The 15,700-nt window shown below is 44.6% G+C and overlaps 1 protein-coding gene across 1 annotated transcript in view; it reads right to left on the reverse strand.

Moving 5' to 3' along the window:
• LOC126199039 (protein white-like) overlaps positions 1-15,700 on the reverse strand; it is a 311,297-nt gene that overhangs the window by 236,771 nt on the left and 58,826 nt on the right. The window contains exon 2 of the mRNA XM_049935743.1: positions 14,097-14,301. Coding sequence (XP_049791700.1) covers positions 14,097-14,301 — 205 coding nt within the window. The remainder of the gene's footprint in view (positions 1-14,096; positions 14,302-15,700) is intronic.

Raw genomic sequence — 15,700 nt, forward strand, 5'->3', positions numbered from 1 at the left:
CTGCTGCCCTGCCCACCACATTCTCCAGATCTCTCACCAATTGAAACCGTCTCGTCAATGGTGGCCGAGCAACTGGCTCGTCACAATACGCCAGTCACTACTCTTGATCAACTGTGGTATCGTGTTGAAGCTGCATGGGCATCTGTACCTGTACACACCATCCAAGCTCTGTTTGACTCAATGCCCAGGCGTATGAAGGCCGTTATTACGGCGAGAGGTGGTTTTACTGGGTACTGATTTCTCTGGATCTATGCACCCAAGTCGCGTGAAAATGTAATCACATGTCAGTTCTAGTATAATATATGTGTCCAATGAATACCCGTTTATCGTCTGCCTTTCTTCTTGGTGTAGCAATTTTAATGACCAGTAGTGTAACAGACTCTGAGCGCGGAATGTTAGTTCGTGCTAGACGCATTGGATATCTCATTTCGAAAATCGTTAGGGAATTCAACACTCCGATATCCACAATGTCAAGAGTGTGCCTACAATACCACATTTCTCACGTTACCTCTCACTACGGACAGCGCAGTGACCGATGGCCTTCACTTAACTACCGAGAGCAGCGGCGTTTGCGTTAGAGTTGTCAGTGCTAACAGACAAGAAACACTTCGTAAAATAACCGGGCAAATTAATGTGGGACGTACGACAAACGTATCCATTAGGACAGTGCAGCGAAATTCAACGTTAATCTGCTGTGGCGGCAGACGACCGACACGAGTCATAAAACACATAAAACACATCATCTGCAATGCCTGTCTTGGGCTCGGGACCATATCGGTTGGACCCTAGACTACTGGTGAACCGGTTCCAGTTGGTAAGAGTTGATGGTACGGTTCGAGCGTGGCTCAGACCCCACGAAGCCATGGAACCAATCTGTCAACAGCGCTCTGTGCGAGCTGGTGGTGGCTCCATAATCGTGTGGGCTGAGTTTGCGTGGAATGGACTGGGTGCTCTGGTCCAACTAGACTGACCACTGACCGGAGGTAATTATGTCCGGCTACCTGGAGACCAAACAACGATCTAATTTTTATGTATGACAATGCGTCATGTCACCGGATCACAATTATTCGCGATTTGTTTGAAGAACATTCTGGACAGTTCGAGTGAAACATTTTTGGAAACAGTGATCAATAAAGTATTATATTTTAACTAAAGTTCAGTCTTGATCACAACATTTATGTCTCAATAACATAGGTGACCGGTTTCGGTTATATTTATATAACCATCTTCAGACCCGTGGCTTCCTTGGAGGGCGGTAGGCGGAGCTCTCCTCAGCTGCTACAAAGTGAGTTGACTTTGAAGATGTTTATATAAATATAACCGAAACGGGTCAGCTATGTTATAGAGACATTAAGTGTTGTGATCAAGACTGAACTTTAGTTAAAATATAGTTCGAGTGAATGATTTAGCTACCTAAACCGCCCAACACGAATCCCACCGAATATTTCAGGGATATAATCCTGAAGTCACGAAACCCTGCACCGGCAACCCTTTCACATAGAGGCCTATAGGGGGAGCAGGGTTCATTATTTCAGCAGGGGACTTCCAGCAAATTGTTGAATCCATATCACGTCGAGATTCTGTGCTTCGCTGGGAAAATGAATGTCCGATACCATATCAGGAGGCACTCCCCGAATTTTTTTATATCATTATACACGTATGTATGCATGTACGTTCCATATCTCCTCATAAACCAGTGGATGGATTTCAATCATAGTTGGCACACGTATCACTTATACACATATGAAGGGCTTATTTCAATAGTGGTACAAGTCCATTACCTCCACTTTTCTGCCTATAATGCTTCTGATATTAATGATCCAAACAAACAGAAAGAAAGTTTCATCTCTAGCAAGAAGCCAAATGCTTGAATATTTCTGGTATCTCAACTGCAGATTTTTCAACGCTCATTTAGGACTCTGTATTTTTAGACGAACAAAAATGGAGTTCGACATAAAAGTTTTCTGGGTTTGGTACCGCGTCATAATGTAAAAACTACTGCTGCTGGAGAAAAACCAACGTTTCGGCCACGGTTGCAGCGCTCTTCTTCTGGGTGCGTTCTAGCTATGCAGTGTCCTTTATATTTGTTGTTAGTGTTCACTGCGCATTTCATTACGTCATAATTTTAAAAAGTCACTTAAGGAGGAAGGAGAGGGAACTTTATTTTTAATAGGTTATTGCGGTGGAGGGAGAACGTGACCTCTGTTGTCTATTCGCTCTTTTGTTATGTACCATGATTGGTGGTCACCGTCGAATGAGAAGTTTGCTGCTGTTTACCAACTGCTGGACGTCGGCCGCGCGGCGGCAGTTACTCGCAACAAGAAAGATAAGCAAGAAATAGACAAACTGCAGGCAACAGTGCGCTTACCTTATATGAAAAACGTTACTGACCGAATAGGCAAACACCTTTGCCGCGTTGGGGTGCGGCCTATTAGTGGTCGTAGGATCCAGGACGTGCTAGGCTCCACTAAGGACAAGGTGGATCCATTACACACTGCAGGCGTTTACAAGGTGGAATGCGAATGTGGAGAGGCATACATCGGCGTGACTGGTAGGCCAATAGCAACGCGCATTCGGGAACACGAGCGTTATATTCGTCTAGGGCAACACAACAAATTCAAATGGTTCAAATGGCACTGAGCACTTCTCAGGTGCCGGCCGCTGGTGGCCGAGCGGTTCTGGCGCTACAGTCTGGAACCGCGCGACCGCTATGGTCGCAGGTTCGAACCCTGCCTCGGGCATGGATGTGTGTGTTGTCCTTAGGTTAGTTAGGTTTAAGTAGTTCTAAGTTCTAGGGGACTTATGACCTCAGCAGTTGGGTCCCATAGTGCTCAGAGCCATTTGAACCATTTTGAACTTCTCAGGTCATCAGTCCCCTAGAACTTACAACTAATTAAACCTAACTAACCTAAGGACATCACACACATCCATGCCCGAGGCAGGATTCGAACCTGCGACCGTAGCGACACAACAAATCCACAGTGGCAGAACATCACCAAGACTGCGGAAAAGAAATAAAATTCAGCGAAGCCTGTGTGTTGGCCAAGCAGCCAAATTTGACGAAACGCGAAATCAGAGAGGCCATCGAAATACTTAAACACCCTAACAACATGAACAGGGAGGATGGACTCAGCCGGCCGAAGTGGCCGTGCGGTTAAAGGCGCTGCAGTCTGGAACCGCAAGACCGCTACGGTCGCAGGTTCGAATCCTGCCTCGGGCATGGATGTTTGTGATGTCCTTAGGTTAGTTAGGTTTAACTAGTTCTAAGTTCTAGGGGACTAATGACCTCAGCAGTTGAGTCCCATAGTGCTCAGAGCCATTTGAACCATTTTTTTATGGACTCAGGCTTGCCCCACCTTGGCTGCCAGCAATCAGAGCCCAACAGACCGCACTGTCAACACGAGGCGCGAGCACTACCGGGCGAGTAACTGCCGCCGCGCGGCCCACGTCCAGCAGTTGGGAAACAGCAGCAAACTTCTCATTCGACGGTGACCACCAATCATGGTACATAACACAAGAGCCAATAGACAACAGAGGTCACGTTCTCCCTCCAAAGCAAAAACCTATTAAAAATAAAGTTCCCTCTCCTTCCTCCTTAAGTGACCAATGAAACTAACTACCTTCTTAAAATTATGACATAATGGAATGCACAGTGAACACTAACAACAAAATATAAAGGACACTGCATAGCTAGAACGCACCATTAGACCCAGAAAAATGTCACTGCAATCGTGGCCGAAACGTTGGTTTTTCTCCAGCAGCAGTAGTTTTTACATTATGACGCGGTACCAAACCCAGAAAACTTTTATGTCGACTGACTCTGGCCACGGAAGCCTACGCAATTACAAAAATGGACTTGTATCACTATTCAAATAAGTCCTTCATATCACTGTCTGGAAGGAATCCTGTGGGCTAAGAAACACGTACCTGTCAAAGGGGTGCAGGTGGGTATGAAAAAGCAGTGCAGTCCAAGACGCGGCAGTCCACTATTATCATCCAATTACTTGAGAATGAGAGCATTTACCGAGTTGCAACAAGCTTCACAGGTAAATTCAAACCAATACGGAACTTTTCTCGCTGACAACGCTCACAAAACGATGAAAGGCAGAAAGTCTATAGCTTACTACATTTTCGCTGTTCGTACAGCTAAATTGGTGCATGTGCTCTAAACGTACATTTCGCAGACAGTATTCGCATATACCACTCAAGGTATGTACCTGTAAAACTACACCATGGTACGACACATAGGTCACGGGATAAGGTGCCATGAATAGTGAGTGGCGTGAAAATGAAACTGTGGGGCGAAATTCGCAAGATATATAGGTGGAATGCGTGTACAGATACGTTTGAAATATGTTAAATATATGTGATATACATTTTATATGTGTGTACGCCGTCAAAGTCGTGGGTAAAAATCTTATTCTAAACCCTCGGAAAGATTTCAGCCAAACCACGAGACTCTTATTGATACGAATGTGATAATGTAGAGAAAGAAGGGGGGTACATGGTGGATAGACAGGATGAAGGTGGAGAAAGGTATGAATACAGGGAGGAAGCTATGGACAGGGAGAGCGGGAAAGGGACCGAGGGAGGGCAGACGAGGAGATGGAGAAAGGAAAGACAAGACAAGACAAGAAGAGGGCGAAGGATGAGACGGAGTAGTAGAAGATTGGAATAAATGCATACCCAGACAACGCCAGGTACTCAGCTGGTAGTCCTTATAAACTCAGGAAGTTATAAGAGCAGTCGCACCCTTGTTACAAGACTGTTAACTGCTAGTGGTATGTTTATGCTGCAGCTTCACTGCTGCTACAGTGCCGTCAGTCATTAGAGTACGTTACTTTCGTTAGTGTGAAGCAAATAGGTCCCTTCAAGGCTTGCCGGCCGAGATGGCCGTGCGGTTCTAGGCGCTACAGTCTGGAACCGCGTGACTGCTACGGTCGCAGGTTCGAATCCTGCCTCGGGCATGGATGTGTGTGATGTCCTTAGGTTAGTTAGGTTTAAGTAGTTCTAAGTTCTAGGGGACTGATGACCTTAGAAGTTAAGTCCCATAGTACTCAGAGCCATTTGAACCTTCAAGGCTTGAAGCACTTGGTTAGAAGCTGAGTTACTTACACATTTTGAAACCGTGCTTTGAGCTTATCAAAAATTAATTCGAGTACTGGCGGCGTTCGCATGTTCATCGTGTGAGCTCTTATTACGCTGCATGAAGTGCATAAAGTAAGCTACGTTTTTATAGGTGGTTTCGAGATGAAAGCACTGGCGCAATTTGTACATTTCACATGAACTTATAAAATTTAGCCCAACTTTTGCCTATAATGTGGGATTATAATTCGTTCTAGACATTATGATTTCATGGAAGTTCCGACATTTGAGAATTTGTCAAGGAAAAAGGCGAAATTTCTTTGAATTGTATCACAAATAATGATGGATGGTTGAGAACTGTATGTGCCAGTTGTTCCAAATCGAAATTCTCACCTTAACACTATTGACTGTTTGCTTTTTGCCGGTTTGTTCTTATATTCGTTGCTTACTAAGATAATATAAGTTAGTTCGGTGAAAAACTGAAATTATACTCTGTATTGAAACTATCACCTACAAACGAGTTGTTTACTTTTTGTTAATGTCAACTTTTACTCCTTACTTAGTATGATAATAAAAGTTAATTTTGTGAAAATTTTTGGAATATATTTCTTTCATGTTGCTGGGGCTCAGAGAGTTAACCTAACACGTATGACACAGCTTGGTCAATCGATCATAGCTTACTGCAGGTGCGAGCAGTGGGACAATTCAGGTTCAACCTCACTTATTTATGATCCTTCTGTAAACAAGCAAGTCTCTTGTATTAGCCTCCTTATATAGAAAACTCATTCACTTGAACTCTTTAAGTTATGAGTAAAAGCTTTAGTCTCATCTTATTTATGCACAAAAAATTGGCTGCCTCATCTCCCCTACATCTTTGTGTCAATTGCTGAGGAGAATTAGTGTAATTTATGATCCAAAAAAAACATAAGGCACTTTGACATTACAGTAGATGTGTGGAAAATGGTGGGGTGTCATCCTGATTGCTTCTTTAGTGTAATCTAATGATTCATGACTACTCAATAACATTTTCCAAAAGTACTCCAGTTTTGGGTGAATTTTACCCAGTATTTCAAATACCCACTTTTGAAATCATTATCCAGATATGCATATAGATTGTCATAAATATCAGACTTTCAGTATTTAACATTTAACACCGTGCATTACTTAAACAAAGTACACTGGTATCCCATGTTCACTGTTTCATAATAATCACCACAGTGCATTATTGAAACAACTACATTGCTGCTACTTACCAAATCTCCATTTCACTGTAAGTAACTTTTCCCTGCATTATTACAGTATTAAAAACAATGTTCGAGCCTCTATGACGTCGCCATCAGACAGCCGCAGGGGACTGCGATTATGGTAGACTTGTAAATAATGTTTGTAAACACATGTGCATAAACAGAACATGAAATCCAGCACTGTTTTATTGGACTACTGCTGTAAACACTAATTATCATAAAATACCAAGGAGTAAGCATCTGGAGCGACCTAAAGTAACAGCAGATGCCCAGCTGAGACATATTACAGAACTATAATACATCCATGGATGAAGTGCTTTTCAAAACGCTATTATTGATACAATCGTGTCGCTTGATTGATCGTGGTAAATCTATGAAGAACGTGTCTCAGTAAAAATGATCCAACGGATAATTGTAAGCTCCATGAGGCAGGGGCACTTCCTTCGAATTGTAACAGAAAAATTCGGAAAAAGACAATATATTCCTAACAAAACGGTATTGCGTAAATTTAAGCAAGCTGCATTGAACGAAGACTGTGATACCACAATGCCACCACCATCATAGATCTGGTGGAACAGTCATAAGAATAAGATGTAATGGAAAGTACATACAGACGCATACATAATCATTTTTTCCTCCATTTTTGGAATAGGAACGAAAATCGATAATACTCTTATCGTCCCACCCAGTACTGTACAGAAGCTGCAGGATGTTGACAAACAATGCTGTTCTCTACAGGAGGGTCGCAACACTAGTAGGCTGTAGCGATTTGCAGAAAGACCCACAGAGAATTAACGACTTGTGTAGGGAATGGGAACTGTAGCTGAATGTAAATAAATGCAACGCACTACATATAAACAGACAAAGAGACCTGCCAGTGTTCTATTACACTTTTATTTAGTAAAACGATTTGCTGCTATCATCATATCGTATATTGAACGACGAGTGGGAGTACGTGGTAAAAGTTTGTCCTTCCTGGCTTTCACTCATCCATTTCTCAATAATGTAAAAGTGAGGTATTCTTCTTTGAACTTTTTTCCAATCTCATCCATCAGTCCTTTCTGGTAATGATCTTACACCACGCAGCAATAGTCGAGAACAGGGCAAACAAGTGTAACGTAGGCAATCTCGTTTTAGTACAGATTTGTTCTTTCTTCGAAGTGTTGTGGTGATTAAGTGCTGTATTTGCCTCACCCTTCCACATGACATTCCCACGCCCGGGTTCCCGGGTTCGATTCCCGGCGGGGTCAGGGATTTTCTCTGCCTCGTGATGGCTGGGTGTTGTGTGATGTCCTTAGGTTAGTTAGGTTTAAGTATTTCTAAGTTCTAGGGGACTGATGACCATTGATGTTAAGTCCCATAGTGCTCAGACCCATTTTGAACTTCCACATGACATAAACACTGTAGTAGAGGTTCACATTATTTCGCTCTGTTTCTGTGTATGTAGAGACGTTGTTCAGCGAATGAAACATGCTAATCAGTGTCTAAATGTTACTGTTGCAGTGTCATCGGTTTCCAAGAGAATATTACGCTACAATAACTCGAAATCAAACACCTACTATGTATCACAAACCCCTTTTCTTTTTAAGTACGGCATGTGATCTGAGCAGTACACAGGTAACATTAGCGTCTTCTAGTATGTGTCCGAATACTTAATACCACATAATATAGATTGCTAAGATGAAAGCAAGTTTTCACATAAGTTCGGTTAAGCGTTATGTATAATTTTCAATTTCATTTAAGAGCCCTGGCTGAGGCCAGTGTCTGAGGTGTCCAGGACCGAGGGCTGCAACAAACGACTGTCTCTTCCAGCCATTGCTTGCTTATGTCCGTGCCCAACGGAAGCCCTTGGCCGTTCCCCCACTCCCTTACGATGGTACCACTGGACATGTTATTGAGAAAATCACGCTACCTCCCGTCTCTGGGCGACTGAGAGGTGAGGGTGTGAGGTGGCCGTGGCTGTGGATGCAGCAGGCAAAACCCTCACAGCAGTGAGAGTACTGGCGGTGCAGAGATATCACGCACTTATAGAGTGGACCATAGAAGATATTTTTGGCTTTTTGAAAATAAATTGTGTAGCTCTGTCTTTACAATGATATCCCCAATGGTGGTATTAGCAACACCAGTGTGAGAAATTGTTTATAATGTAATTTAGCGATGACTTGTATGTGTGAAAAAACCTATCTTAAAAATGTGCCTACTTGGATTTATTTTATTTCCTGCCACTGTTTACAAGGCTACTATAACCTTATAGTATCAGAGTCCTCCAAAAAAGCCTGAAAATGAGGTCTTAGGGTGTTTACCATTGTTTTAACATATTCACAATGCAGGGAGAGGTATGAAATGTAACCTTGGTATGTGACAGGAATGTATGTTGCAGTGATGCATCCTTTTCCTTGACTGAGGGGTATCAGGTCCTTAAATACATAGGTCAGACAAAAGTTGTTCGTGATTGAGAGTAGTCGATACGTGGTGAACAACCAGCTGTTTGGAGGTGTTTCAAATCGTAGGTGCTAACGATCCAGTGACGGTACGGAAGTGAGTAGCAGTCAGACAACCCTACCTGCTGTGGTAGACATAGGAGTTCCCATGGAGCAGGCAGTATAGAAGAAAGAGCTCCAAGAAATCTAAGAATGCGAAATGTCAAACATAACAAATGTATTGTAATTATTAATTATCAAGATGAACATCAGATCTGTATGCATGCAGTACAGAGAGGCAGTACACAAGTTTGTACCTGTCCTCATTCATAAAGTATAGATTTATAATTTTGTAGATAATATAAGAAGGTGAATTGAATCTCACTTCTCATTTATGTGGTGGCATGAATGAGAACCGGAAGTTATTTTCAGCAGCTTTATCTGTAGCCTGTAAGGAGGTGAAGTCGGGGCCAAGTTGGAGGAAGAAGGCACTCAGATTCATGGCAGACACTAGTTGGACCGTGATGAATAATTCTTAACGGCAGCCGATTATTCAGGGAGTGCTCAGGTGCATGAAGTGAAGCATTAAAAAACCACCATGCAGTCCAAGCCAACCTGAAACACCTCAGTGTGTCTCAACAATGCCCTCTGCTGGTAACTGCTAGACATTAAACCATAGGACACTAGCATTATTTAAGTATTGCACTGTGGTAACCGTTAAACACTGTCTCATGTTTACGATAATGGATGGTGACCTTCAAAGGTGAATATTTGGAATACTGGTTCAAAACTGACACAAAACTGTAAATAAAAATGGAACGCGGTCATGCGTTAGAACGATAGCAGAAAATGCTATTGGGCAATAGTTATACCATTAAACTATAGAAATTCAGTCAACAGGATAAAGTCTCACCTTTTTCGCATTTCTACTGTAGCATCGAAGCGTCTGGAATCATTTTTGTCGTCATAAATTACAATCAAGATTAGGCTAAAAGCGGTTGATCATAAACTGGACTTGCATAAACATAACTTAACAGTTCAAGTGAGTGGTTCGCTTACATAAGGAGGTTACGTCAAGTGGTTGGCTTCTTTACATAATGACAACAGTGGATCTACTGTAGCATCGAAGCGTCTGGAATCATTTTTGTCGTCATAAATTACAATCATTAAGATTAGGCTAAAAGCGGTTGATCATAAAGTGGACTTGCATAAACATAACTTAACAGTTCAAGTGAGTGGTTCGCTTACATAAGGAGGTTACGTCAAGTGGTTGGCTTCTTTACATAATGACAACAGTGGATCTACTGTAGCATCGAAGCGTCTGGAATCATTTTTGTCGTCATAAATTACAATCATTAAGATTAGGCTAAAAGCGGTTGATCATAAAGTGGACTTGCATAAACATAACTTAACAGTTCAAGTGAGTGGTTCGCTTACATAAGGAGGTTAGGTCAAGCGGCTGGCTTCTTTACATAATGACAACAGTGGATCTACTGTAGCATCGAAGCGTCTGGAATCATTTTTGTCGTCATAAATTACAATCATTAAGATTAGGCTAAAAGCGGTTGATCATAAAGTGGACTTGCATAAACATAACTTAACAGTTCAAGTGAGTGGTTCGCTTACATAAGGAGGTTAGGTCAAGCGGCTGGCTTCTTTACATAACGACAACAGTGGATCCATTGAACCAGTTAGGAGTGGAGGTGAAATTAAAAAGGACAGGTGATGTTTACTTACATAAGGATCAGAGATGAATAGCCTTGAAGCTGCACTGTCCCACTAATGGCGCAGATCCTAATGTGTGGGAAAATGGGAATCACTTGCTTGTCGTGAAGGTCTTCTACAAATCAGTTCTTTCTAAGTGAAACGTTTATTGCTTTACATGTATCATTTTTTCAGACAACTCTTAATAGAAGAAAGAATTATGAAAACTCAGTAGATCAGGTGAAAGTACGTAGGAACGAGTGAAAAGACAGGCTCTCTCACCATTTAATTTACAGTATTGCACAGCCAAAGCCTCTAAACCTGTTTCACAGTCAGAGTGCTAAATGTAATACCAGTGCTGATGATGGCAGTGCGTACACGCATTCCAAATCGGATAGGCTACAATGCTCCCATTGTAGTGAGAGTTTGTTACGCTTATGGTCATTAAATGATGCATTAACTGACCAATTTGTCAATGAGTGTTTTCCAAATAATGCCTTCCTCTTCTTGCAGCGGTGTACCGTAGGTCTCTAGAAGAGCGTAAAGTTCCAAAAGATTGGAAAATGGCACAGGTCATCCCCTTTTTCAAGAAGGGACGTCGAACAGTTGTAGAATTTTGTAACACGTATTATGTTCTAGTATAATCACTTTTCCGGAAACTAGAAATCTACTCTGTAGGAATCAGCATGGGTTTCGAAAAAGACGATCGTGTGAAACCAAGCTCGCGCTATTCGTGCACGAGACTCAGAGGGCCATAGACACGGGTTCCCAGGTAGATGCCGTGTTTCTTGACTTCCGCAAGGCGTTCGATACAGTTCCCCACAGTCGTTTAATGAACAAAGTAAGAGCATATGGACTATCAGACCAATTGTGTGATTGGATTGAAGAGTTCCTAGATAACAGGACGCAGCATGTCATTCTCAATGGAGACAAGTCTTCCGAAGTAAGAGTGATTTCAGGTGTGCCGCAGGGGAGTGTCGTAGGACCGTTGCTATTCACAATATATATAAATGACCTTGTGGATAACATCGGAAGTTCACTGAGGCTTTTTGCGGATGATGCTATGATATATTTAGAGGTTGTAACAATGGAATATTATACTGAAATGCAGGAGGATCTGCAACGAATTGACGCATGGTGCAGAGAATGGCAATTGAATCTCAATGTAGACAAGTGTAATGTGCTGCGAATACATAGAAAGAAAGATCCTTTATCATTTAGCTACAATATAGCAGGTCACTAACTGGAAGCAGTTAATTCCATAAATTATCTGGGAGTAGGCATTAGGAGTGATTTAAAATGGAATTATCATATAAAGTTATCGTCGGTAAAGCAGATGCCAGACTGAGATTCATTGGAAGAATCCTAAGGAAATGCAATCCGAAAACAAAGGCAGTAGGTTACAGTACGCTTGTTCGCCCACTGCTCGAATACTGCTCAGCAGTGTGGGATCCGTACCAGATAGGGTTGATAGAAGAGAGAGAGAAGATCCAACGGAGAGCAGCGCGCTTCGTTACAGGATCATTTAGTAATCGCGAAAGCGTTACGGAGATGATAGATAAACTCCACTGGAAGACTCTGCAGGAGAGACGCTTAGTAGCTCGGTACGGGCTTTTGTTGAAGTTTCGAGAACATACCTTCACCGAGGAGCCAAGCACTATATTGCTCCCTCCTACTTATATCTCGCAAAGACACCATGAGGATAAAATCAGAGAGATTAGAGCGCATACTGAGGCATACCGACAATCCTTCTTTCCACGAGCAATAGGAGGGAGAAGCGATAGAGGTACTCAAGGTACCCTCCGCCACACAGGTGCCCCTTGCGGAGTATGAATGTAGATGCAGATGTAGATGTAGAAGTGCAATTTCTTGGAAGTTATGCTGAATCACTGATGAAAAGAAATTGTTATTAATATACACTCCTGGAAATGAAAAAAAGAACACATTGACACCGGTGTGTCAGACCCACCATACTTGCTCCGGACACTGCGAGAGGGCTGTACAAGCAATGATCACACGCACGGCACAGCGGACACACCAGGAACCGCGGTTTTGGCCGTCGAATGGCGCTAGCTGCGCAGCATTTGTGCACCGCCGCCGTCAGTGTCAGCCAGTTTGCCGTGGCATACGGAGCTCCATCGCAGTCTTTAACACTGGTAGCATGCCGCGACAGCGTGGACGTGAACCGTATGTGCAGTTGACGGACTTTGAGCGAGGGCGTATAGTGGGCATGCGGGAGGCCGGGTGGACGTACCGCCGAATTGCTCAACACGTGGGGCATGAGGTCTCCACAGTACATCGATGTTGTCGCCAGTGGTCGGCGGAAGGTGCACATGCCCGTCGACCTGGGACCGGACCGCAGCGACGCACGGATGCACGCCAAGACCGTAGGATCCTACGCAGTGCCGTAGGGGACCGCACCGCCACTTCCCAGCAAATTGGGGACACTGTTGCTCCTGGGGTATCGGCGAGGACCATTCGCAACCGTCTCCACGAAGCTGGGCTACGGTCCCGCACACCGTTAGGCCGTCTTCCGCTCACGCCCCAACATCGTGCAGCCCGCCTCCAGTGGTGTCGCGACAGGCGTGAATGGAGGGACGAATGGAGACGTGTCGTCTTCAGCGATGAGAGTCGCTTCTGCCTTGGTGCCAATGATGGTCGTACGCGTGTTTGGCGCCGTGCAGGTGAGCACCACAATCTGGACTGCATACGACCGAGGCACACAGGGCCAACACCCGGCATCATGGTGTGGGGAGCGATCTCCTACACTGGCCGTACACCACTGGTGATCGTCGAGGGGACACTGAATAGTGCACGGTACATCCAAACCGTCATCGAACCCATCGTTCTACCATTCCTAGACCGGCAAGGGAACTTGCTGTTCCAACAGGACAATGCACGTCCGCATGTATCCCGTGCCACCCAACGTGCTCTAGAAGGTGTAAGTCAACTACCCTGGCCAGCAAGATCTCCGGATCTGTCCTCCGTTGAGCATGTTTGGGACTGGATGAAGCGTCGTCTCACGGGGTCTGCACGTCCAGCACGAACGCTGGTCCAACTGAGGCGCCAGGTGGAAATGGCATGGCAAGCCGTTCCACAGGACTACATCCAGCATCTCTACGATCGTCTCCATGGGAGAATAGCAGCCTGCATTGCTGCGGAAGGTGGATATACACTGTACTAGTGCCGACATTGTGCATGCTCTGTTGCCTGTGTCTATGTGCCTGTGGTTGTGTCAGTGTGATCATGTGATGTATCTGACCCCAGGAATGTGTCAATAAAGTTTCCCCTTCCTGGGACAATGAATTCACGGTGTTCTTATTTCAATTTCCAGGAGTGTATATCTGATTGTTACGATGTTATTAATAAAATCTAGGCAAGTGTGGTATGGTAAAATAGCAGTGATGGCATTTTTATTTGTCGGGTTTGGTGGAGAGGGCGCAGTGTATTCAAACTGGACTACACGCTGAACAACGAATAGCAACAAAAAGACGTGAAAGAGGAGGGGGGATCTAATTGCAAATGTGACCGCCCCTCCCCCGCGAACTGAGTCCTCTGGCCGCGTGCCTGGTTCGCCGACGTAACACGCGGCCGAGGACGGTCCTCGAGGCTCGGCGACACGTGCAGCAGGCGGGACACTTACCGTCCCTGAGCAGCGGCTTTCCTTCCTGTCCTGACCCGCGGGCGGAGCCCCCGTACGCGCGCAGGCTCCTCCAGGTGTAGGTGAGGCCCGGCGGCTTGCGCTTCGGAGCCCCCGGCGCCAGGCAGTCGGCAGCCTCCTCGGCGCAGGACGACACCTCCTCTGCCGTCGACAGGTCGCTCATGTCCAGCGCCACCGGCGCCAAGTCCTGCGGGCAGTGCAGCTTCAGTATTCGGCCACGCACATGGCGCTCAAAATCTGTAACATTCCTCGCATCGCAAGCTAGTGAGTGATACAAATTGTTTTAAGGGGGTAGGACGTCAAGCGGGCCGACTTGGAGCAGGAGAGGCACCACAGGACACTTTATTTTCTACTGTCTATACTTTCACAAATAAATTCATAAAACTTTGTCAACATGACCAGGAAGGATTCAGGATTCACACTCATAGCAGTGGAACTGCAAAAACATAACAAAATAATTTTTTTTTAGATATGAAATTTCATCACTTTTTCACTTAATGTTGGCTGCATTTGTTATGTAACACCCCACCCGTCACTTATCTGGTTTTGGTCTGTGTTCACCCCAGGTAACAGACTAACAGATCAACAGAGAGTGCAAAACTGCCGCAATGTCGGATAACGCAAAGAAAGTAATAGGGCCCTGTGACTCCTGATTGAAATGCGGTGGCAGTGTTGACATTAATTGATTCAGAATTGATCCCTTTTAATTAAAAAGGGGTGGTCATTGATGTTATATTCAGCTATTGAACACCAGATGCAAATGTTGAACATAAAATTAATTAAGAAAGTGACTTGGGATTTCAACTACTTGATTGAAAACAGTCGATTAGCACAGATTTATTTTAATTCATGACCTTCAATCATCACATCACATGACTCTCCTAACAGGCAGTGGTAATACACTCCTGGAAATTGAAATAAGAACACCGTGAATTCATTGTCCCAGGAAGGGGAAACTTTATTGACACATTCCTGGGGTCAGATACATCACATGATCACACTGACAGAACCACAGGCACATAGACACAGGCAACAGAGCATGCACAATGTCGGCACAAGTACAGTGTATATCCACCTTTCGCAGCAATGCAGGCTGCTATTCTCCCATGGAGACGATCGTAGAGATGCTGGATGTAGTCCTGTGGAACGGCTTGCCATGCCATTTCCACCTGGCGCCTCAGTTGGACCAGCGTTCGTGCTGGACGTGCAGACCGCGTGAGACGACGCTTCATCCAGTCCCAAACATGCTCAATGGGGAACAGATCCGGAGATCTTGCTGGCCAGGGTAGTTGACTTACACCTTCTAGAGCACGTTGGGTGGCACGGGATACATGCGGACGTGCATTGTCCTGTTGGAACAGCAAGTTCCCTTGCCGGTCTAGGAATGGTAGAACGATGGGTTCGAGGACGGTTTGGATGTACCGTGCACTACTCAGTGTCCCCTCGACAATCACCAGTGGTGTACGGCCAGTGTAGGAGATCGCTCCCCACACCATGATGCCGGGTGTTGGCCCTGTGTGCCTCGGTCGTATGCAGTCCTGATTGTGGCGCTCACCTGCACGGCGCCAAACACGCATACGACCATC

Source organism: Schistocerca nitens, chromosome 8, assembly GCF_023898315.1.
Source record: "Schistocerca nitens isolate TAMUIC-IGC-003100 chromosome 8, iqSchNite1.1, whole genome shotgun sequence".
Lineage (NCBI taxonomy): Eukaryota > Metazoa > Arthropoda > Insecta > Orthoptera > Acrididae > Schistocerca > Schistocerca nitens.